This window comes from Filicampus tigris, chromosome 19 (genome assembly GCF_054856515.1).
Source record: "Filicampus tigris isolate MCC_2025a chromosome 19, RoL_Ftig_1.0, whole genome shotgun sequence".
In the NCBI taxonomy this organism is placed as follows: domain Eukaryota; kingdom Metazoa; phylum Chordata; class Actinopteri; order Syngnathiformes; family Syngnathidae; genus Filicampus; species Filicampus tigris.
In genome coordinates, this window is record NC_141235.1 from 12,206,101 (window position 1) to 12,229,286 (window position 23,186).

At 41.3% G+C, this 23,186-nt stretch overlaps 2 protein-coding genes and 3 long non-coding RNA genes across 13 annotated transcripts; 3 read left to right on the plus strand and 2 right to left on the minus strand.

The window, feature by feature from the left end:
- The first annotated feature begins 668 nt into the window (after positions 1-668).
- LOC147129552 (uncharacterized) lies at positions 669-9,629 on the plus strand. 3 transcript variants are annotated; one of them, XM_086017467.1, is made up of 6 exons: positions 669-842; positions 1,875-4,444; positions 4,696-4,789; positions 6,291-6,340; positions 6,448-6,509; positions 7,726-9,629. In XM_086017467.1, coding segments are annotated over exons 2-6 (2,772 nt in total). In that variant the 5' UTR covers positions 669-842; positions 1,875-1,879; the 3' UTR covers positions 7,727-9,629. The 3 variants fall into 3 exon arrangements, 2 of the variants coding, with proteins under 2 accessions (XP_085873593.1, XP_085873595.1); XM_086017469.1 differs by lacking the exon at positions 669-842 and adding an exon at positions 859-1,433; XR_015082733.1 differs by lacking the exon at positions 7,726-9,629 and having other exon boundaries at positions 1,875-4,482.
- Positions 9,630-11,525: 1,896 nt separating this feature from the next.
- Positions 11,526-13,104, plus strand: LOC147129553 (uncharacterized). The gene is made up of 2 exons (XR_015082382.1): positions 11,526-11,681; positions 12,883-13,104. It is a non-coding gene; the product is annotated as an uncharacterized LOC147129553 (long non-coding RNA).
- Positions 13,105-13,558: 454 nt separating this feature from the next.
- Positions 13,559-16,613, plus strand: LOC147129554 (uncharacterized). 5 transcript variants are annotated; one of them, XM_086015647.1, is made up of 12 exons: positions 13,559-14,023; positions 14,346-14,359; positions 14,448-14,543; positions 14,618-14,662; positions 15,104-15,153; positions 15,412-15,468; positions 15,535-15,622; positions 15,782-15,853; positions 15,992-16,139; positions 16,203-16,264; positions 16,344-16,480; positions 16,553-16,613. In XM_086015647.1, the coding sequence occupies exons 6-11, from the start codon at positions 15,431-15,433 to the stop codon at positions 16,425-16,427; spliced, it is 492 nt and encodes a 163-aa protein (XP_085871773.1). In that variant the 5' UTR covers positions 13,559-14,023; positions 14,346-14,359; positions 14,448-14,543; positions 14,618-14,662; positions 15,104-15,153; positions 15,412-15,430; the 3' UTR covers positions 16,428-16,480; positions 16,553-16,613. The 5 variants fall into 5 exon arrangements, with proteins under 5 accessions (XP_085871773.1, XP_085871772.1, XP_085871771.1 ...); XM_086015646.1 differs by having other exon boundaries at positions 13,589-14,023; positions 14,307-14,359; positions 15,315-15,468; XM_086015645.1 differs by having other exon boundaries at positions 13,593-14,023; positions 14,260-14,359.
- LOC147129555 (uncharacterized) lies at positions 14,943-15,971 on the minus strand. The gene is made up of 3 exons (XR_015082381.1): positions 15,737-15,971; positions 15,606-15,653; positions 14,943-15,476 (listed from the first exon to the last, which is right to left on the minus strand). It is a non-coding gene; the product is annotated as an uncharacterized LOC147129555 (long non-coding RNA).
- LOC147129556 (uncharacterized) lies at positions 15,979-22,532 on the minus strand. Of its 3 annotated transcripts, none has more exons than XR_015082378.1 (6): positions 22,451-22,532; positions 18,193-18,280; positions 16,532-16,860; positions 16,361-16,446; positions 16,185-16,261; positions 15,979-16,123 (listed from the first exon to the last, which is right to left on the minus strand). It is a non-coding gene; the product is annotated as an uncharacterized LOC147129556 (long non-coding RNA). The 3 variants fall into 3 exon arrangements; XR_015082380.1 differs by lacking the exon at positions 22,451-22,532 and adding an exon at positions 22,147-22,156; XR_015082379.1 differs by lacking the exon at positions 22,451-22,532 and adding an exon at positions 20,545-22,137.
- Between the last annotated feature and the right edge of the window lie 654 nt (positions 22,533-23,186).

Below are 23,186 nucleotides of genomic sequence, written 5' to 3' on the forward strand. Positions count from 1 at the left end.
ATTTCAGGTGCTTACTAGGTCAAATATTGTAATGTTATATTGTCGCATGCTTTGTAACAAATGTTTAAGCAGATACAAAATATTGTCACAAATATGTTTAAACATGCAAAAGATTGAAAGAAGTACACAAATGGAGGTGAGCTCAACACTTTTTTTGTTTACTATAGGACTGCAACTTTTAATTATTTTGTCGATTAATCAATGAATATAACAAAAAAAGACGTTTTAATTTACATCCCCTTATTCAAAAACAGGCAACATTGACAGGCAAGTCATTGTTTTAAAGTGACAGGGTGGAAAATGCATAAACTATGAGTCAGTTACTGGTTTGGTCCGTAACAGAAAAAGCAAATGTTTTATTTTGGTTTCAACACAAAGATGATCAGTCTTCTTTAATGGGGGACTACAGAAATCTGAATACTGTTGAGAAACTGAAATTAAAAGGATTTGGAAAATTTTAAATTACTGTAGAGGTAAACGAGAGACTGTCGTAATCCGTTTACCAGCAGAACCACAAATAACAGACTCGAACAGAAAATAAAGGTTTTTGTCAATATCTGGATAGAGTGCGAATTATTTAAAGATCCTTCCCGGTATGTGCTGTCACGGTTTCTGCAGAAGCGTACAGCTTATATTTTATTGTGGAGGGTGCATCGGGAAATTGACGATGTATGAGACAACTTGACGCTGCGGTTATCAAGCGTTTCAGGAAAGTCTAAGGTCCTAATTTTTAATTTGGGGCATTTAGTAATTTTGTCAAAGTAGGTGGAATCTTGAAGGGGATGCGGGGTGGAAGTGTTTTTCAGCTGGACGTTTAAAACGCGACGATCCCTCCCGCTCGGGTAAGTTTGAGCAGCTTCCTTAGTTCAGCGTATTACCTCCGCTCCGTCTTTGTTTCAGCCAGCCGGGCCTTGCCCTGATACGTGTAGTGCTCTAAAACACGTTGCCAAAGTCAATGAAAATTACCTCGGAACTTCATAAATAACGCGTGTCGTTGGGTTTGTATGTCTTCTTGGAGTACAATTTCACAAGTTGATACACATTTTCTGTGTACTTTCTAATTCGGGATAAGTATTTAGCAATAACTCAAACCGAATGAGCCAAACATTTAACAGCTTTTGCCGTTCTTCGTAGAACTAAGTTACTAAGCACAGTGACTTCGCGTAGAACGGTTGAGCAATAAAAGTTGGCATTAGAGAATACTATTAAAGCTTTGATGTCCTTACACCACGCCGAAATTATCATTGGTCGCCGTAAATCCCTCTCATTTCCAAAACACTCATGTAAACGCAGTGATTTTCTGTCCTTATTTCAAACAAATTAAAACTGACTATTAGTGGTCGTAGTTCAGCATAGCCGGGCCTAGCTAGCTAGCGTTAGCGGTGGCTAAGCTCTAACCATCGAGTTGGCACCTGGACCTGTCAACGTTGTTGGTAAGTTGTCAGTCGCTTCCAAGAAAATCATCTTTTGAACCTGAGAAGTTCCTTATAAACATCGGTGACGTACAAGAAGAACATGTAAAACGTATACTTTTGGCTGTATCGTGTTTTTTTTGTAGTTGTCGTTTTTGTTTTATGTGAACGTTATTCCCTAACGCGTCAAGTTGTTGTGTCAGCATAACGTTTGTGACTAATTTCTTGCTTAAACATTCTACGATCTTTAGGTAAAAGAAAGAGTTCAGAGTTCCACGATAAGTGGAGATTCAAAACAGTAGTAGTTGTGTTAATGTGTGTAAAGATTACTCCCAAGTCTATCGAAAGAAAGTGTTTGCTTTCGTGACTAAGCTTTTTTTTTTTAATAACTTAAATAAAACACTTTGGTATAGAAATTCTATTGGAAAAAGTTAATTGACTCCACAACTTTGTGTGTTGCAGTTGCTATGGAGCAACCGCCAGGGAGTTTGGATGAGCTTCAACCTCAGGACCTCTCCATCTCCACTTCAAGCATCCCCAGCGTGGTTGACCTGACAAGGAATGGCAGCCTGAATGCCAAGTCCTGCGATGTCCAGCACCTGGTCCACAGCCCAGACTGGCACCCAAACTCTGGATTACCCTCCTCAGAGACCATCTCCTCAAATGCCTCACACCAATCAGCGGATCAAATTCAACCAGACAATGCCTTGTCCCACACCACAGTGACCCTATCCTATGTGAGCAGGTCTCACATTTACTCAGCAGCTCAGCCTCTAACTGGTTTGCCGCCTATCAGCAAGTTCTCCCTCCTCCCTTCTTGCGAGGCTAACGTAGGGCTTGGGGAGACCGCCTATACACTGAACCAGCATTACTTGGAACACATCGACACGCCAGTGGACCTCGCCACCAAGGCTTACACTAAGGCTCCAGATGTTGATGAACTTTGTCTAGCACAGGAACTCTGCGAATTAAATGGGGCAGTAAGTTCCGGCGCGACCCTCAGAGAGGAACACAGCATTCCCGGGAGGGTGGGAACTAGTGAAAAGTTGGAAAATGGACAAGATGACAGCTGGTCAAGTTTAGGTGTTGTTTCTGACTTGTCACCAGAGACTGACACGACTGTCTTAAGGAGCGATGAGGGGAAGGGAAACTCTGAGATGCTGCTACAAGTACCTAAAAAAGAGGAACCAGTGGCGGTCCGTAACAAAGAGGCCGCAATAGAGCTGTGCTCAATGACCAGGGACTATAAAAGCCCTCTAGAAGACCCCGTTTCTCCCTCTGCTACCTCACTGGGTGACGTCGAGGATGTGTTCATGCTGCCCCGGGCCTCCAGCTCACCGAGCGGGGACAACTCTTTTCAAGCAAATGAGGTTGCATGGGATGACTCGATCACAGAAGGGGCCATTCAGCTCAGGTCTGGCATCGGCGACTCTGCCGCAAGTTTCGATTCAAGCGATGAAAACAGACAGCCTGTCCACACGAGGAGGCCCGAGCTGAAGCCTTTGGTTGACTTGACACAGGATGCTTGTTTGTCAGGAATTTCAGAGAACAAACCCAAAACTCTCACCCCTCACATGAACGGCAATGTCAGTGCGCTCCAGAGAACTGTAAAGGAGAGGAAGCTGCCTTTGCGTTCAAATAGAGGCGTTCGCTTACAATCGCTGGTTATGAATATAAATTCAAGGAGTTATAAAATATCAGGATTCGTCAACACTAACGTGAATGCTTCCAAAGTGACAACTCGGGATTCTTACGCAACAACCCCAAAGAGGAATGACACCTTGTCGGATGGAAAAAGGAGAAGCAGAGCGAATGCAAAACAAAAAGCAGTATCCCAGCCTGTAAAAGGTAACGCCAATAGCATTAAAACTCATCAATACAAAAGTACTACCTCAGCTTGTGTTAATAATTCGAAACAATCGTGCAGAAAAAGCCCGAAGTTTACGACGAGTGTGCCGGACGATGTACCCTACCCTGGACATGTGCCACAGATGAGTCCTGTGAGGTCAAAAAGGCGACTCTGTTCAACATCAAGTCCTCTGTTTCAAAACTCCAAAAAGCAGCCAGGGCTCCGTTTGCACTCGGAGCCCTCATTGGAAAAAAATCAAGCAAGATGTCCCCCACCAGCACCTAAAGAATCTCCAAAGAAAAGCCCACCTTCCGCCAAAAGTCCGCAAAAGTCATCTCCTGCAAAGACAAAAGTGGCTCGCACGCCCAAAAGGCGACGGAAGAAGTACGAACCCAGACCGTTTTCTTCCATTTTCGCTCCTAAGGAGCCTGAGATCAAACTAAGGTATGTCCACTACAGGGAGGAAAAAAAACACTTGAGGTTCGACAATTTCTCCCCCTTCATCCGCTTGCATCGCCAGCAGTCATCCACTTCACTATGCACTGTCGTCAACTACCCGGAAGAGGTCAGGACGCAGGCCAAAAAGGGCCAGAGAGAGCTACAGGATCACCGCAGCAGCTTTATTTCGGGAAGCGTACCCAGCAGTTCCTGTCTCCTGCCGGGCCGGGCGTCCACTCAGGGTCAGCGTCGGGGCTCCCTCGTCTGTTGCCTGTGCGGGCTCTCTGCCAATGCCATGGACTTGGGGGATCTCCACGGCCCCTACTACCCTGAGGGACACCGGCTGCCCAGACCCAAAGCGTCAACACGTACTCCCGGCCTTAAAGGGGACAAGGACGACTCCAGTGATTCCGATTCTTCGTCCTGTAGCGTCGGGGGCAGGGGGAGGAAACGGCCCGCCGCCCCCTCGTCCTGGGGCCAAAGGCCAGCGAATCGGCGCTTGCACAAGGGCCTCCCGCCGAGCCGCCAGAGGACTGCGGACAACACCGGCAGCCCTGCGGCAAAACGTGCTTGCTCACAAATGTGGCCGGCCGATGTGGAGGACTGGTACAGCCCGCCGGTGCTGCCCATGGAGCCCCGGGAGTACTGGCTCCACGAAGACTGTGGCATCTGGTCGGCCGGCGTCTTCTTGGTCAAGGGCAGAGTCTATGGCCTGGAGGAATCGGTCAAAGTGGCCCAGGAGACGGTAAAGCAGCAATCGAAGGCTGTCATGGCAGCATGTGGGTTCGTTCGAAATTAAGACCCCCTAAACCACGGATGACTTGTGCTCTGCAAGTTTTGCTTACCCCGCCGTATGCTATCTTTTCTCACTAGTGTGCATCTTTTACGATAAAGATAAACATGTAGAGTACCCGTGCTGCAAATAACAAACTGCTCGAACACAAAGATGCGCTAATGAATTTTTATTTATTTTTTTTTTTTTTTGTGTAAGTGCAGATGTGCTCGGCCTGCTGCGCCCCAGGTGCGACGCTAGGCTGCTTCTTCAAAGCTTGTCCCAGCAAATTCCACTACAGGTGTGCTCTGGAGGCAGGTAAGGTCACACTGCATTAGGGGTGACCCACATCGTGCTCGATTTTCTCGTCAAAGTTTCTTTGACGCATGATCAAGTATTAATAGAGTCTCAAAAAGGGGCCCGTTCGAAAACAAACAAAACTTTCAAAAGATCGCGCCTGCTTTTGTTGTCACTTCAAAGGCAATCGCGGCGCTAACAGCTGTATTTCTTGTACCATCTGTGTTGAGGACTGTCCACAAATGGCATATTCCAGAGTGACAAATCACCAGATATCAAATTAAAGATTTTTTTTTTATTCTGTTATCTGTTGGCTGCATTAGCTGGAAATGGTAGACTTGTGCATACTCAATATCAAACCTTTCTGATAATCTCACATTATGGAGAAACCAAATAAAATATTCACCAGAAATCTTATTTAAAGCGGAAGTCAAACCAAACATATTTTTTTCAAGAATACGTTCCGACCAGGCCCACCAGTTGAAACACGGCATTCGGGTTAATTTTGCGTTTATGCAATATAAATTTAGCAGCAAAATGCACTCGTTTTTAGCCATCTCCGGGGGCGGCCATTTTGTCTTCTGTCGGCTGAAAATGACATCACAACTGCTCACAACAACCAATCATGGCTGACCTGTTTTCTGAATCTGAGACGTGATTGGTCATTGTGAGCAGTTGTGATGTCATTTTCAGTTGACAGAAGTGACAAAATGGCCGCCCCCAGAGATGGCTAAAAACGAGTGCATTAACACTTATTCCACAAACGCAATATTTATCCAAATGCCCTGTTACAACTAGTGGGCTTGCATAGAACTTTCAATGATATGTTCTATTCAGCCCCCTCGACTAAACTTCATAATCGGATTGTGTTTGTGGAATAGGAATTAAGCAGCAAAATCCATCTGTTTTTACCCAGCTCCGGGGGCGGCCATTTTGTCAATTGCCGTCGACTGAAAATGACATCACAGTTGCTCAGGTAACCACCAATCATGGCTGAGCTTCAGCAAACAGGTGAGCTGTGATTGGTTGTTACCCGAGTACTCTTAACACGTTCACATAGTGTCATGTGATATTATGTTTATGTTTTTAACATGGTGAGTCAGGTTGGGCGCTAAGGTATTTTCTGTTGATATTGACCATCCGTCTTTGGCGATGCATGGTGATATTGAATTATAACTCAGGAAAGCATACGTCATCATCCTCAGTCTAATTACAACATTTGTTTCAGTCAAAGGTTATGATTGAATGATTGCGTAAAATAAAGAGGACAATTCCCGAATACCTGAAATCTTCAAGGGTGGCGACGTTTTTGTGTCATGTCACGTCAATGTTTCAAGCTTTAAGGCGTTCAGCTGTACATGTTGTTATTTTTGTCTGTGATTGCGATGCAGCTGAACACGAGCTTGGCTGTCGTTGGGACTGAATGTTTGCTTCCACCCACTTGGTGTTCCGTGCTTGCTTTTGTCTGCTGTTGGCACTTTGCATGTGTGGGCCGATTCACCTTCTCTTCTCGTCCTCGCAGACTGTGTCCTCATCGAAGAAAACTTCTCCATGAAGTGTAAAAAGCACAAAGTGAGTGCAAGTACGCTTAACGTGCTGACGGTTTCGCGTCTGCTCTGTTTTACGTCCTGACGTTCGAGACACTCCCAATTCACGTCAAACTTTCCACCCTATCCTAGAACAAGACATTGAAAGCCCCAGTGGGGATGCACTGTGATCCCAGGAGAAAAAGACCCTCTTGGTAAGTAAAATACCTTTCTGTATGCAGTTACGACATTCAGATAAATCAATTTAGAAAGCAGTCAAAGGGCCATTTTTCGTATATAATTATTTTGCCTTTATACACAATTCAGTTACCGTTTGTGTCTTCATCAAAAATATCCATGTTGATATTAGTGATAGACGGATTATCGGCGCCGATATTCAGCGTTTTGACGAATATCGGCATCTGCTTTTTTAAAAAATCTGTTGGCTCATAAATAAATTTAAAACTGTTGTTGAAATCAAAACAAAGATATGTGAAAGTTGAACTTTTCTGTCATTTTGAAATTTTGGAGGACTTTATTTACTGTAGACAACTATATGGAGCTATTTTTTAAGTTTTCATTTAACTTTTTGAGACGACCCTGGGTGCTCCCTGAACTTTTTGTTAGAGTTTGAAAAAGATGTATATTGTCAAAAATTTTAAGTATTAAAAATGATCCTCCCCAAAAAGTCAACATTATGCAAATCTGAAAAATTGTACAATAATACGTTTAATAAGACGTTTCAACAAAGATAAGAATTTTTTTTTTTTTATTATTATTTTGATGCCAATGTTTTTTTTCCTGAAAATGAATATCGGCTCCAAATATCGGTTATCGGCCTTCTTGACTACTAATAATCAGTGTTGGCCCTGAAAAAAAACATAGCAGTCTATCTCTAGTTCAAATGCCAAGTTTTTGTGATTAAAAAAACAATTAGACCAAAGTAAATCCAGAGGTGGGCGTGTCAGTAAATTATGCCGGCCCTTCATTCGCCAGCGGCCGGGCCACCTGTCCATCCTCGTCAGTCTGTCATTATTTCAAGTCGAACCAAACCGTAATCGTCAGTCTGTCACCCCGTCATCATTATTTGAACCGCCTCATTGCTAAATTATAGTTTGTCACCATCCAATTTGATTAAAATGGTAAATGGTGGGTACTTATCAGCATATCTTTATCATACAGTGGCTGCCCAAAGTGCTTCACAAAGCCTCACATTCACTTTTTTGCCTATTTAATTACCGTATTTTCCGGACAATAAGTCACGTTTTTGACGTCACGTGAGAGACGAGAGGCTAATGACAGAGGTTTCATACACTGACGAGATGGCCTTCGTTGTCCGTACTAGTGACCAGTTTATTTAGGCCATAAAGGCTCGATTATCACTGTGTGTACTTAAATATGTTGTCTTTGTTTTTCTGTTCTTTTATGAAGACATTCACCCGCCAAATCGCGCAGGGGCTGGCTCGCGCTCTGGACTGAGTGGACTGGCACCCTTGTTATGGACAACTCGCACCCATAAACCTTAACTCCCCCGTTCTGGTTAGACTCACAACTTCCCAATTTCTACAAATTATTTATATGGATTTTTTTTTCCACCCCAAACAACAATCAATATATTTAATTTAAAGAAATTGTATATATTTTATTATATTTGGTTGTATTTATTCATGAAGGCTGTCATTTAACTTCTTTTGTCAAAGATTGTTTTTAAGTTATTGGTAAAACCGGTTCTCGATTGAACCTAAGTAGCTACGGCAGAGGAAATGGTGATGAGTGGAGCCACATAAGGTACCTTTTATTTGAAGAAATATATGCATTTGATTATTACTTTTGAATTTTTTTTTTTTTTTTTTAAATAACAAAACTATGTTTTCCGGTTCCCATTTTTAGAGGGAAGTAGTCGCGGTGTGTTTGAATGTATCCTCCTCATGTGGATGTCTGTATGTGTTAGCGGCGGGGTTCGTAGGAAGCACTTTGCAGTGGCTGCAGTATTAGTTGACCACGCCCCCTCCTCTTCCATCTTCCGCTCTTTCGACAGGAAGAAGCAGCTCTTAGGCTGGATTGACACTGCAAGTTTCAAGTGACACAATTCACCGAATACCCACTATGATTAGGATTGTCATGTTTTGATTCTATCAAAACGTAGGCTATTCATTATGAAATAAATAACGGTGGGCTTACTTTCCTGATGTGTCCAAACGGCAGGAAGAGTCAGCCCTGGCCAGCTAAATGGTATAGAATGTTATATATTTGTATTATGTCGTATTATTGTCTGGTGTTGTTGCTGTCCAGTGTTGAAGCTTGTGGAGTTTAAAATTTGGTCATCTGCGTTATGCGGGCTGGTTCATGTGTTATGTAATTATAAACAGTCACATTGGTTATTTATTTGTGACTTAGTTGAAATGTACATGAAATAGACAGTCAAAATAATATAGCCATTGAATCGGAATTGGGCAGTTGGACCTGCAGTGTAATTCCAGCCTTAGTTACCAGAATAATGTATCATGAGATTTTTTTTGTATTATTATTATTATTTTTCCCATCTGGCTCAAAGCACTTTGGGAGCACTTGGACAAGGCTTCTTGTATTGTGTTGTCATGGATTGTGAATCCTGTTGGGTGGTCACATTAAAAGACCCGTTTTGCAAATTGAGTAACTCCCCACATACACTCAAAATAAAATATCAGTTTACATTGATTACAATTTCAAAAGGCTGCTCTTATCCATTATAGTTTTTTTTTTTTTTTTGATTGACGAGATGCAGTGTGGTATGTCCTAAGCCTTATCTGATGTAGGAGGGGCACACACACTTTGCAGTGCAGAGACAAATCTGATCTGCTCGGGGCAGCATTGTGCTGTGTCACAGAATGACACAACTCTCCATATTTTTTATTTTTTTTTAAAAGACTTCTTTCATTCGTGCCATTTCTCAGTTTGGTTTCCATACTTTGTTTTGCAAGGGTCACACGACCGTGCAAAAATCGTTTTTTTAGTTGTTTGTATTGTACTGTACAATACAGCTTTTAATGATGTGTGATTGTTATGAAATATTTCTATTGTTGCATGTGTGATTATCTCAGGGCTGAATTGACTTATTTTTGTGGGGTTAATGGACAGGAATTACATTAGACTTCTATTTCCTGTCCAGACATTCCAACACCTCCTTATATTTGTCATCGTTTGGGTTTAATAATGGACTGTGAGTCATGCAACTTATTTTTTTCATTGTCAATTTTTATTTTATTTTAAGTTACTTTTTTACATACCTGTTCTCCTCTTGTATCACTGGAGGCCGTTTGAGTGTCCCACAATAAAAAAAAATATTCCACTTTGAACTGATCGTGTATGTGTATGCCTATGTGCGTGTTTCCATTTCTGGAACATGAATGTGAACGTGAGGGGAATGATACCAAGTCATTTATCAACTGTAAAATTACAAAAATAAATGTCATATTATGTTCTTTCCGAACTTTCATAGTCAACGTGCAGTGGTAATTCTTTATTCTGCAAAATCAGAGCGAGAAAACCGGTCCCCAACTTTGTCAAATGTAAGTACTGTATAATTCTTGGCCAGTAGGGGGCACTAATGATTCAATGCGAACGCACCATATAACATTCCCAAAGCAGTACTATCTTGCTGTTCACAAAAAATGTCTGAAAGCTAACGGCCACCACTTTGAGCACCTCTTGTTAATTGTAGAGGCCAAAGGTTTTCCACAATGGCCTTTTTATTCCATAATAGAGTTTTCCACAATTACTTTTTTATTCCATAATGCCCCTTTACACAATAGACTTTTTATTCCACAATGGCCGTTTTATTCCATACTAGCGTTTTCCACAATGGCCTTTTTTTATTCCATAATGGAGTTTTCCACAATGACCTATTCATTCCATAAGGACCTTTTTTCCACAATTGTGTTTTACACAATGTTTTTTATTCACAATGGCCGTTTTATTCCATAATAGCATTTTTCACAATAGCATTTTTATTCCATAATGGAGTTTTCCACAATGACTTTTTTATTCCATAAGAGTTCTCCACAATGACCTTTTTATTCCATAATGCCCCTTTATACTATAGACTTTTTAATTCCACAATGGCCGTTTTAGTCCACAATGGCCATTTTATTGCATGATACCGTTTTCCACAATGGCCTTTTTATTCCATAATGGAGTTTTCCACAAGGACCTTTTCATTACATAATAGAGTTTTCCACAATAACCTATTTATTCCACAATGCCCCTTTACACAATAGACTTTTTATTCCACAATGGTCTTTGTTCTTTTCATGATTGCTATTCTCAATAAGCATAAGTAAACGAGAAAATGGTTTCAACAAATAATATTTTCTGGAGCGGCCCTTTGAACCCAGATGCTGTGGCGTGGGTGTGATTCACACTAGGTATCCCAAGAACATTGCTGAACCGAAGTGGTTTGTTCAGACCAACTGGTAAGCGGACGGACAATGCTGACATCACAAAGGACCATCGCGGTAGGACATTTAAACAGTCCCTCTTCTAATATAATTGATATCGCTCGGGGCGGCACGGTGGTCGACTTGACCGCCTCACAGTTCAAAGGTCGTGGGTTCTACCCTGTGTGGAGTTTGCATGTTCTCCCCGTGCCTGCGTGGGTTTTCTCCGGGTACTCCGGTTTCCTCCCACATTCCAAAAACATGCATGGTAAGTTGATTGGACACTCTGCGATTGGCTGGCAACCAATTCAAGGTGTCACCCGCCTACTGCCCAGTCAGCTTTGATAGGCTCCAGCACGCCCGCGACCCTTGTGAGGAGAAGCGGGATGGATGGATGGATGGATGGACATCGCTCGGCCAGCGCTACCAGTGATTCTGAATGCCCCAGGCCCATTAAATTGACACGGCTGCTACAGATTGGACATAAAAACATCAACATGTACTAGAATCAATGCAGTCAAATAAAACACTACGCAAAGAAGAAAACAGTCTATTAAAATTACATTAAAGCAATTTAAACTAATACGTACTAGAATTTAGGGACCTTCCGTGTATTATATTTCCGATTTTGAAACTCAAATCTGAAAAAAAAAAAAAACTAAATAATTTTAGATGGTTTAAAAAATAAAATGAGACCCATTTTGCATAAAAATACAACCATGAAATTGGATTCTGTATTGTTTTTGTTAACAATCGTGTGCTCGAACCATGGTGCTAAAAATGGTAGTATATCCCACAATCCCATGCGGCGGGGCGTGCTTCGCCTTTGCGAATGCAGCTAGTGAGTGAGTGTAAATATTATGATAGTTTACGTTTAAATTTTAACAGGCAGGCGAGTGTGCGGTGAATTGCGTGTGATTGAAGATTTGGATCCTGTCGACATCAACAGGAAGACTGGATTACTGAGCCGAGGTATGATATCGATCTTGGCAAATATGTATGCACAGTACATAAATCTGTGTACAATAGTCAAACGGTATAGTCATCTGAATTCAGGCAAATTAACTTAACGTGTTCTCATCGATCTACTGTATTCAACATTATCTCAGGACGGGGCACTTTTCAACCACGTCTACAAGTAAGAGGTAAAAGTTCTTACTTGAAGTTGTTTAATTGTTACTCCAAGCTATTGTTCCATGCAACACTGATGAAACCTATGGAAACCTATGGACACGTAGCGGTGTAGTCTTATACCTTTTGCCCGGTCGCAGCAGAAGAATAATTCCGATAATGCAGACGACTCCTCTCTTTAGCCAACTGGCGTACTTTATTCAGCAACACACACGAACTACTCTCCACGAGAGCCAAGTACAGAGAGCACATATAGGGCGCAAACACTCCCGCCTCTAATCCTATGTTGACGTTATGACAAATAAGCACAATACAGTAACAAGCAGTCAACGAGTGATTAAACAACGAACGTCCGCTATAGCTAAATGCTATCATACAGTAAAATGCAGACATGCTAACGAAAATTAGCGCCGATGTTACGGTAAATAAACCTTTAAACAGGACACAGGGAGCAGCCCAGGGCGAATTATCTTCTTCTGTGATAACCATTAATGAGTACACGGGAAAGTACAGCACATGTGCGTTTGAATGTGAAGCTATTTACAGAAACTACTGCGATATGCGTGCCTTACTGCCTTGTAACCATGGCAACAGCTAGGCGGTGAACAAGAGGTGGATAGCTTTTTTTCGTCATTCGCTTTTCTTTTGGGTGGGCGTCAAAACACTGGTTTGTCATGATTTTCAGAAGGCTAACGAAACCTTTTCGTCTCTAACAGAAGCAGATTCGGTCTGGCTGGAGGGTCATTAAAAATGTAAAAACGTCCGAATTCGTTTCAAAACTAAACAGGAAGTTTATTATATTATAGTATGTAAAATGTTTATTAACTGATTTTTGGTGAATATTTTTGTCTATTTGTGACATCCTCTAACATGAAATTTGTGGACGGTCCCTAACTCGTGGATATCGAAGTCAAGCCAACTTTTTGTCGTTATACTTTGGGGGAGGGGGGGGGGGGGTCGGAGAGTCTTCCCATTTTTCTCCCCAATAGTATTAATAGTTATTGTTAAATTTGATTTCACCATGTTTCGTTGTGTGTTGCAGGTGATGGCTACAGACCAGTAGCGACCCACCCACTCCCCCCAACCAACGAGACAAGACGCTTGTCAATCTCCCAGCAGAGTTGCGTTTCTCGACAAAGAATCTTGAAACTAAAACACGAACTAAACATTTGCGACTCTTTGTGACTGAAGCAGACAAGAAAGACACTTGTCTTTTATTCAAGCACTTTATTCACGATCACCAATAAAGCAAAGTAACAAACTACACTGTCTCTTTGTCATGTTCGTCTTCAATTTTCAAACCAAGTTGACTTTGGAAACTCTCTCCCGATGAATGACATCATGACGTTAGTGGTAGGAAACACTGATGGGGTTTGTAAATTTGTTAGGTTTGAGTGTCATCACACAGTCCACGTAGAATGTTAGCTGTGTAAGTGACCACTGCACGAGGGATGCCAACCCTCGCCCCAATTACATTTCTTTTTTTTCATGTAAATGAGGATGAGCAGCTCGGGTAATGGCCGGATAGGTAGATGTTTGGCAGTCCCATCTGTTTAGCATAATGCAATACAACAGCTACAAAAATCGAATTTTTTCCGTCAAGATGGCCGAGTGGTATAAGAAGTGACTTGCTGTTCCGGAGACTCGGGTTCGAATCTCACTCTTTGCTCTATTTACAAATTAAATGGAGGACAAAGCTAGAATCGAACCCGTTTCTCCTGAAGACTAAGTCACGACACTAACCACTCGACCATGTCAGATTATCTGTGGTGGTTCGGTTGTTTGAATATATCCATTAATCTACGCATTCGCAGTTTCATTGCGTCAAGATATCTGATATATATTATTGAAAGATACTACTATTGCAACTGAGTGACAGTCAAGTGGAATGCACCGCTACTTCATATACAGGCAACCCGGGTTCGAGCCCCAGCAAATATTTATGACAATGCTTCTGTTATTTCGCTCCCGCATTTTCAATATAACAAAACTTCTTTACGAGCGTCGACTACTTAGCTTTCTGTGTTAATTTTTTTTTCCCCCTCTGGAAGTGACGTCACCACCGCAAACCTATTTAAGTCGGGGAAACGGAGACAGTCATTCTTTCTCAGCCTCCAGTCGTCCTCGTACACCTGCTGCTCAACACACATCTCGTCCACAAGCTCATCGAAAACTTTGACAAGGTGAGTGCTCAATCTTTAATAGCCTCTTAAAACTCACTGCTTCCGCTCACTTTGAGCCAGCTAAAGTAGCACTTTGGGCGTGCTCACTCCTTGCTAACATGGCAAGCTAAAGCGTTTGCTCTAGCGTTGGTAATCAACACTTCCTACGACTTTAAATTGCACCAAAACGCGTTTTTGCAACGTACGTACAGATACACGGATGGACGCAATAATTAAAATATTTATTCATGGTTAAGTTGGTGTTTATTCAACAATAATGCAGCTACTTTGTGTGACGATGAAGAAACATTTGCTCATACCTTTTCCATCATCTGGACGAAAGATGTTTCGCCGAAGGTAAGTTGACAAAACCTTTAAACACAATTAAACTGAAGAAATAAAGTATATTTACATGCATGCATTTTTGTCTCCTTTCTGTCTTCAGAGTTCTTCAACATAATGGCCCAGATGACCCTTAAAATGTCTGACTTCCTGTCTTTTTGGGACATGGCATCATGAGACTTTTGCATGTCTACCAAAGGTCAGGTTGCTAAGCCACTAGCTTGTCAGGCTGAGTATTTTCAAGTGGAATGCTTACGTTGCCTTGTCTTTCAGGCCACCATGCTGTTGAAGAGGCGTTCAACTCTGCTCTTCTCACTGGTAAAACGCACGCTTTCATGCATGTACAAATGTTTAAATAATTATTTCAGCAAGTGCTGACCAGGGGGCCCCCTGTGATCTTCTCAATCAGCAAAGGTGTGTCAAATCCAGTAAGTGAAAACCCCGGTTTGACTTGCGCCACAGGTGCTTCTGCGGAGCTCGTTTACCGGTTGAGTGGAAGCACCTGCGGCTACAGCCAAACTGTGGCGGCAGGGGTTTTACTTTCTGGACCTGAATTTAACACCCGAGTCAGGTGGGAACATGGACTCAATGGCAACACTTGGGTCATTGTCAACTTGAATGTTTGCTGCAGTCTCACTCCAGGAAGAAGCGCCAGCCAAGATTCTGGATGAAACCCAAGGAGGCTCAGGAGACCCGATGTGACTTTACAGCAGTATCCATTCCAAACTTCTTTTTGTTTTTCTCTCTCTTTTTCTGCAGTCATGTCAACGCTTCATTGAGAGTTGTGAAACAAGATGGCGGTGTATCAAGTGAGCATTTTTTTTTCCGCTGCAGGTTTGCTAATGTTGCAGTCAGGGCACTCATGTTCCTCAATCCTGTTCCCTGAATATTGTCTCCCTGCTGCGACACGCCTGCTTGAAGTGCTCAGGCTCAAAGAGCTTGCTGATCATTTGAATCCGGTGGGTTGCAGATGGGCGCAATGGAAAACAGGCATGACGGTGACCCACAAGGAACAGGATTGAAGACCCTGGTCAACAAGTGACTTTTGTTCTGCTCTTGTCTACCAGGTGGCGCTGAAGAACCGGCATGGATCAACTTGTCAAGTCGCGCTCCTCTTGGTCAAGGTTGGGACCTGTTGCCAAAGACAAACTTGATGAATCAAAGTACTTGACTAATTTTTGTTGTTCTAGGTGGCGCGTTGATCAACTTGCTGACCGGTTAAACAGGCTACAAAAACTTGGCATGTTGAAAGGGCACTCGCCTGCACGTCAGCTTCCAGTAAGAGTGCCATCAGGAACTCTTCCACCTGCTGGGCAAAGAAATTCTCCATAAATGTGGAGGGTCTTCAAAGCTGCTAACATTTTCAATATTAAGACATGCAAATAAACTTACTTAAAAATAGCAGTTTGTCTGGTCCATCATTTGTGGTATTTGCAGGTTTGTCCATCCAGGAGAAGTCTCTGCACCAGTCCAGAGTTTCCGGAGCTCGACCAGATGCTGCAGTGGAAGGTTCCAGTCTACAGCCAATCAAAACATTTTATAGTCAACTAAAAATGAGTTGCCATTGAAGGCGAAACTCTACATTCATGGTATATTGCTGATGCCTTAAGCTTTTGAGTTAACTTTGAACTCCCCTTTTGTCTTTAGGTCCCCACGCTGGTCAGTGCGCTCCTTGCTGGCCAACTGACAACTCCACCGTGGAGCGACGAGGAGACTGTCTTTACATGTTATCCAACTTGTCGCCATGGTGTTCCAGATGACTGCCTCAATAAGGAGCTCCTGCAGAAGCGTAACGGTAAAACATAACCGCATTACAGGTTAGTAATCAAAGTCTACTCACATGTTTGTTGTCCTGCAGATGGCGCCACTGGAGTGCAACATGACTCCAAGTGCGTCTGCCTGAGGATGAGTCCTCTGCTGGTAAGAAAAGCAACATTTAATTTCAGCTAGCATGTTCCAGTTGTCTCGACAAAGTTGAATGATTTGTTCTTGTGTCCAGTGCGGTCGATCAAGTACCTGCTCACAGCCCGAGACCAGCAACACTTTAGCCTTTCTTGTTGCTTGCTCATCCACGAGGTGCTGAAGCCAAACTTGGAGGCAGCCTGAGAAGAAATGGGAGACATTTACACTTGGACGGTATGCTCTTAAAATTCTTCATTGCACAATCCTCAATGCGACTTTTCTGACCTTTTCTTCCCCTTTTTATAGGCAGCAAGGATGAAGATCATCCATCATAACGCACCTGAAGAATTGCGTCTTCGTCGCTGGTAGGTTTGAAGCCCCAAACATCTTCTGCACAAGATGTTGACTTAACTTTTGACTCACAAATGTTTTTTTTTTTTTTTTGTCTTAGGTCCACACGCTTGTCCAAGTTCTTCTCGCTGGCTGACCACTAAGCAACGAGCAGACTGTCATCCGACTTGCAACTTTGTCTTCTTGCTGGCCGACCACTTGAGGACTTTGCAACGAGCAGACTGTTATCCAACTTGTAACTTGTTTGTTTGCGATTGTGTACTCTGCAAAAGAAATAAAGCTTGATTACAAATAACACTTAAACTCTCAACTTCATTCTTACACACATCACAAAAAACTTTAATCTTCAAAGTTAAAAAAAAAAAAAAAAAAATCAAAAATATTTTTTCAATTTTTTTTCCCCAAATTTTTTTTCCAAAAATTAATTTTTTAAAATATTTTTTTTTAGAAAGTGGGTGGGGCAAGGCTGGAATAAGGCTTTCTGATTCGCTGATGGGTCTGGAAGTGGGTGGAGCAATGCAGATAAAAGGCTGTGATTGGTCGAAAGGTGGGCGGGATTATGCAAATTAGAAGCACTGCGATTGGTGGGTCCCAAAGTGGGCGTGGCTATGCAAATTTGGAGGGCCCTGATTGGTCGGATTGTCAGAAGTGGGCGTGGTTATGCAAATTACTGCATTCTGATTGGCTATGCAAATCAAAGCCACGCTGTGATTGGTGGATTTGAAATTTGGGCGGAGTTAGGGGCGGCCCTAGCAGCAGATAGTCTTTTTTGAAGGCACTTTTGATTCTTCAGGTCAAAGTTGCACTTCAGTCACTACATGAGACAGGTCTTTTACTATTCCCTTCAATCTCACATGACCCAAAGCTCGATGAATTTAAAGATTGCTCCAGTTTTGAGTCACGAAGACACAAACAGGAGTAGTAATGTGACACTTGTGTCCACAGTAGTAGTCACTGACGTGCAACTCTCACCTCAAGACTTCAAGCAGCCTTTGGAATAGTTTTCCACTGCAGCAACCGACACCCATGATGGCTTCAAATGAGGGCAGATTTACCAATAAAACACAAAGACTCCAATTCAAGTTGAACAATTTATTGGACACAGAAGCTAACATGACAATTTGAAAGCATTTCACCAGTCAATGTTTGTGTGAGCTAACTGAAGTTGCACACACAGACATTGACGATGGAAGCAGCTCAAGTGTTGCCTGCTTGACGAGCTCATGTGTGATGTCACTTACTTGAAATGACGCGCACACACTTTGGCGATGCCACCAAAGGGGGCCGTGAGCACACTGGGACAAAAACTAAGTGTACAGCGCAACACCATCATCACACACTGCTGGACATGTTTTGAAATGACACTGATGTGAACCAAGTTAGTCAAAAATAGATGTACTTTTTTTTTTAAATATGACATTATTTTTTAACTAATTTGGCCCACATCATTGTCATTCAAAAACATGTCCAGAAGAGTCTGACGATGGTGTTGCGCAGTGCATGAAGTTGAAGTTCAGCGCACTCACGTCCACCTTGTGGTGCGATGTGACATCACACATCAGCTCCTCAAGCACACGCCACTGCTCAATACTCACACGGGTCCAAATGCATCTTGGCTTTCCCTTCCGCATGTCCCACAAGTCCGTCGGCTGAACCTTTGAGCACGAAGCCTCCTCCATCCATCTGGTCAGGCAGAAAATAAAAGCAGTGAGTAACACTCTTCTGCACATAAAAGTTCATTTTTTTAAAATTGTCTATTTTAAGATTAAAGTCGTATTAGTAAAACAAGGTGGCATAGTTTCACTTTTAACATTTGCAAATGTGCCCACACACGTCATGCGTCTGTGTGAGCAATCAGCTGGTGGCTTTCTCCACACCTGACTTCCAATGAGCAACTCACGCTCCTTTCAATCAACTGGTCAAGCAGGACCTCAAAGTCCTCCAAGTGAAAATACTCCGCCCATGTGCTAAGATAGAGTAGTTTAATATTGTTCAAACATACACAAAAAGTAAAACTACTCCAACAGGCATTAATCTGATCCCCTTGTAAAAATGCCACTTTACTCTTGTCATTTTACAACACTACATTATCTGATAAGTATTACTTTACATTTCCAAAATACACAACTTTTATTAAAAGTATACAGCTTTTTGAGTTGATATAAGATTACACAGTTTTGTTTGTTCTTTTACCCTGGCCCAAATCATTTGTATTAGAATGTGAAATTATTAATTGGGGAAAAAGCAGATTCAATTGTCTCATTAATGCGATTTTGGACTCTAATTAGGGCTGTCAAAATTAAAGCGTTAACTCTGTAGATTAATACAAATTTCATAAAGCGTTTTCAAAAAAAAAAGAACTCCGTTTTATTTAATTCCTGTGGCAGCTGACCTCTGCTCAGCTTGCAGCCAAACTGAGAGGAGAGTCACTGACAAACAAAGATGGACTTTTACGTAGTTTTACTTTGAAAAGTTACTCATTGGAGAAATCCAAAATATGTCTTTGGCATATCGTACAACAGTTTTAATGCTATATAATACAATACAACTTAATTATAGAGCGCATTTCATAACAGCTGCAGCGTTAACAAAGCACTTTACTTTACAATAACAAAATAGCAATAATATAACAAGTGCACGCAATAAATTAAAACACAAATTACTACAGTAGACACTGGAAAACAGCAATAAAGTGTCAGTCTCACATCGGATCAAAAGTCAAAGACTGGATACGTGTCTTCAAAAAGCTTTTGAAAATGGACAGAGAGGCCTGCCATTAAATAATGGAAGGCCATTGCAGCAACAGAAAAGGCTCCATCCCCACATACTCAAAGAATCAGATTCAAGGTTCAAAGAAAGCGATTTGAACAGCCTCTGAATCAAAATATACTTCACTTTTTTTTTTTAATTCCGAGATTTTGCTAAAGTAAAAATCGGTTACAAGCTTTGTATGAAATTATAGTTGAATAAATGTGATTACGATTTATGTTAAATTTTGCATTCATTACTTAAATTAATCGCTTGACAGCACTAACTCTAATATTTATTATTTTGTTCAGGCTCAATTTAGATACGTCTTGACATTTTTAATAATTTTTTTTGTAAAATAATTTTTACATTTATTTACATTTCTGTAATGGTTTATCTATTTAATGACAATTCACGAGCACAAAAAAGCAACACATTTTGGTCAGCAACATATTCCAGACGCCTCTCAGTGAAGCTGCACCTGTACACCGCATACTCAAAGGTTTGGCTCAGTTGTTGACGTTGGGGTGGAGGCTCTTTCTGTCTGGCAAGAGGCAACGTCATGCCCCAGCACACGACATTTATTGACAACATACAAATTGACATCCCCGTCTTTAAAAGCTGCCTCGACAATCAATTTTTATGGTTGCTCACCAGAGTGGTGGTTTCAACCCATGAGGGGGGGCGATTGGGGGTATTACCATTTTTATTTTTGTAAAAGTATTTAGATTTTATTCGATTTCAGTTTAAGATTTTTCATTAATTTTATTTAACCATAATAATCTTGGTAACTTGCTACTTGCTTTCTTTTTTTTAACAAATTGGGGTTAGAAAAGTCACAACACTGAGCAGCCCTAGCTGTAGTCACAAAGACCCACGTTGTCAAGGTAAGAAAAAACCTTCCTTTAGGCACCTGAGAACTCTTTTGAATTGAAGAAAAAAAATAATGATTCCTTTAATAGGGTTGTAAAATGAGTAAAAATGTACATAATAAAAATATACTGTATATTTTCATCTACTTCCATATTTCTTCAAATAGGTCTAACAGACATGGTTTAAACTAAAAGTATATTTTAAAAAAATAACAACTTTGGGTGGCATTAAACTGTGCCGGTATCGCTAATGTTTTGACCCTCTCGAGCCATCAGAGTCATAATGCTACATAGAAGAAAACGGAAGGAACAAGCAGCATGCAGTACCTTTGAAGAATATGTTGATGGAGAGATGTGCAGGTAGGCGACCAGCAGCAGGTGAACATGGGGAGAGATTTGACACAAAATTAGTCACACAAATGCATCCGCGATGTTCACGTGTTTATAAGATCCACAAATATATTGGTGATTTTCACATGTATTCTAAGATCCACACTGGAGGCTGACATTTCAATCGCACAAACAGCAAAAGCACTCCAACTGTGTCCATCTGTCGGACTGCGCGCACAAAGCGAAATAATCCCGTGTGACGCGGGTCATGGTAAATCGGTCCTCTCGGAATATCCGAGTCTGGGTGTGTACTTTGCCACGTTCACGGCCGTCGAACTTAACTAGCAGCGATCGCTGGTTCAAACGGATCATAACGGGAACGTTACATTAAACATTGACAACGCTCGCCGAGACGCGAGGTGCGTTCAAATACGGTCGAGCACTTCACACTCGTACAGAAATAAGTGCGTCAATGCATTCAAATGTCAATAACTAAAAATCAAAACAATGACATTGGCCTATATCATGCTTCGATCCCTCACTCTCGTGGTTGGAATGTCAAACATATGTTATACTACCCATGCAGTCTCCAAAGGCTTAAATAAAAAAACAACACATCTTTTGGTGCCCAAAGACTTTTGTCAAGTCCTGGATATGAATAAAAATAACAGTAGTGTGTAAAACAAACACAAACATTTAAAAAAAATGTTTTTATGTTCAATTGTTCTAAGGTGTTAAAAAAATGATAAACGTGTATTTTTTATGTTATCAAAATATTTTTTGTTTCCTTTCTGTCTTTTCAAGTCGTAGGAAGGAATTGACCCGTTTCGTCCGCCGCTGCTTGTTGCAAAACAAAGTTCTTATTATAGCTAAATGAGTCACTGTCAATCTTTACATATACGAAACTGCAGTATTCCAACTGAGACGACTATACATCAGCAAATATGGTCATGGTGGTCTGGGACTGAGATTTTTTTTTCCCTGTGGGAGTCGGATGGCACGAGTAAAAATCCTCTCCGGTGTCATCCATCCCACACACAGCAGTTGTCAACATTCACATGTGTTTTAAAGGCCATCCCTCTTCAGTCCGCTATAGAGGATAGTGTCTCTGTTTCAAACTATCCGTGTATCATTTGTTCATTAGTTGTTGTTGTTTTTTTAAACAAAACGCCACGATGGAACTTTTTTAAATAAAAAAAAGCAACTTGTTTTGTCGTATTTTGTTCCCCGAGTTGTGTCAAATAAATACATAAAAGATCAGTTTTCCGTTTTTCAATTTCGAAGTTTTAAACAAAAAACGGGATATAGCGCATTCCCGTTAAATGGAAACAGCAACACTGCCTATAGCGGAATGAGTAGGGGTGACCTTTCCACACGTAAATACCTAAGACCTGTGTGTGTGCGTGTGACAACATCATGAAACGGCACGCCTGCTGATCCTCAAACGCACACTCGACATTTCACACGCAGACTTGAATATTTACACGATAAATGCACACAAAAAAACGTGAAAATCACGAATGTATTTGTGGATCTGAAAAACACGTGAAAATCACGGATGCAGTTGTGTGAATAATTCTGAGACAAATCTTTCCCCACGTGTGAAGCCATCACTCTTCCATTGTGGACATCAGTTTTGGTGAGGAAAACATACAAAAAATAAGTCAAACGCTTTCCTTGATTGACTTTTGATTGACAGTTGAGTTCTACTTGTGGGCGTGCTAGCTCACGAGCCACCTTTGTTGATATTGTTTTACGATAGCTAGCAAGCTTCCAGTGACTAGCGAGTAACAATAAACAAACTAGAAGGCCTCAGCGTCGTAATTATGCTCTAAGTAGTGTACAAACATACATTTATATACAAATGGAAAATAGACCGTTTAAATTTTTTTAAATTACTCACTGAAAACACAGCTGCCAGTCACCAGGAGACTTGATGTGTACGGTTCTCCCTCTTCCTCTTTTTCTGCCGCTGTTTCTTCTTCGTCGTATTTTTGGGTGGTTAGATCTCCTTGGCGCATATCGCCACCGAGTGGACATGAGATCGCAAAGGGATTTGGCAAGCAATGTTATCCTATGACTTTATCTACCGTAGGTCAAAGAATGTGTACGACTGTACGGTATGAGAAGGCTCAATTCAGATGTAAAGAAAAGCGTGTTTGACAAATTGTGCAACAACTCTTCAAACAACTACAACAACAAAACTGTATCGCGTATATAACAGTAGCCCTGTTAGTAAGGGAAATATTTTTATATTTTTATTCGCCTTTTGGTGTTGCACCACTTTGAGACTTCCACTTGCCTTTTTTTTTTTTTGCCTGTTTGTTGTTTTTGTTTACCCTAACAAGCTATTTCTGATATTCATTAGTTAGTTTTCATTCAAGTTTTATTTGTTTATTTGATTACTTTTCTTATATATTATTATTACTTTTCTTGTATATTATTATTACTTTCATAGAGGATACCAACATTTTTTTCCAGGTTACAAAAGTTCACGATAACGTCCATAGGCGCTACGCTGTCGCCATCTCCTGGTCACTAGGAGAAATGCTTTCGGTGACACCTGCCGGGAATCTAAAACAGATACTGTATACGAGGCGTATTTCGGTTTGTGTCACGTGCTGTATTCTTTAAATTTC

What these genes read in the sequence shown, in the direction of transcription:
- LOC147129552 (XM_086017467.1), top strand. Translation starts at nt 1,880, where the DNA reads ATGGAGCAACCGCCAGGGAGTTTGGATGAGCTTCAACCTCAGGACCTC. An exon ending in TCAAAGTGGCCCAGGAGACG is followed by an intron (nt 4,445 to 4,695) that starts GTAAAGCAGCAA and finishes GTGTAAGTGCAG; the next exon opens with ATGTGCTCGGCCTGCTGCGC. An exon ending in TGAAGTGTAAAAAGCACAAA is followed by an intron (nt 6,341 to 6,447) that starts GTGAGTGCAAGT and finishes ACCCTATCCTAG; the next exon opens with AACAAGACATTGAAAGCCCC.
- LOC147129554 (XM_086015647.1), top strand. Translation starts at nt 15,431, where the DNA reads ATGGATCAACTTGTCAAGTCGCGCTCCTCTTGGTCAAG. An exon ending in GCTCCTGCAGAAGCGTAACG is followed by an intron (nt 16,140 to 16,202) that starts GTAAAACATAAC and finishes GTTGTCCTGCAG; the next exon opens with ATGGCGCCACTGGAGTGCAA. An exon ending in TGAGGATGAGTCCTCTGCTG is followed by an intron (nt 16,265 to 16,343) that starts GTAAGAAAAGCA and finishes TCTTGTGTCCAG; the next exon opens with TGCGGTCGATCAAGTACCTG.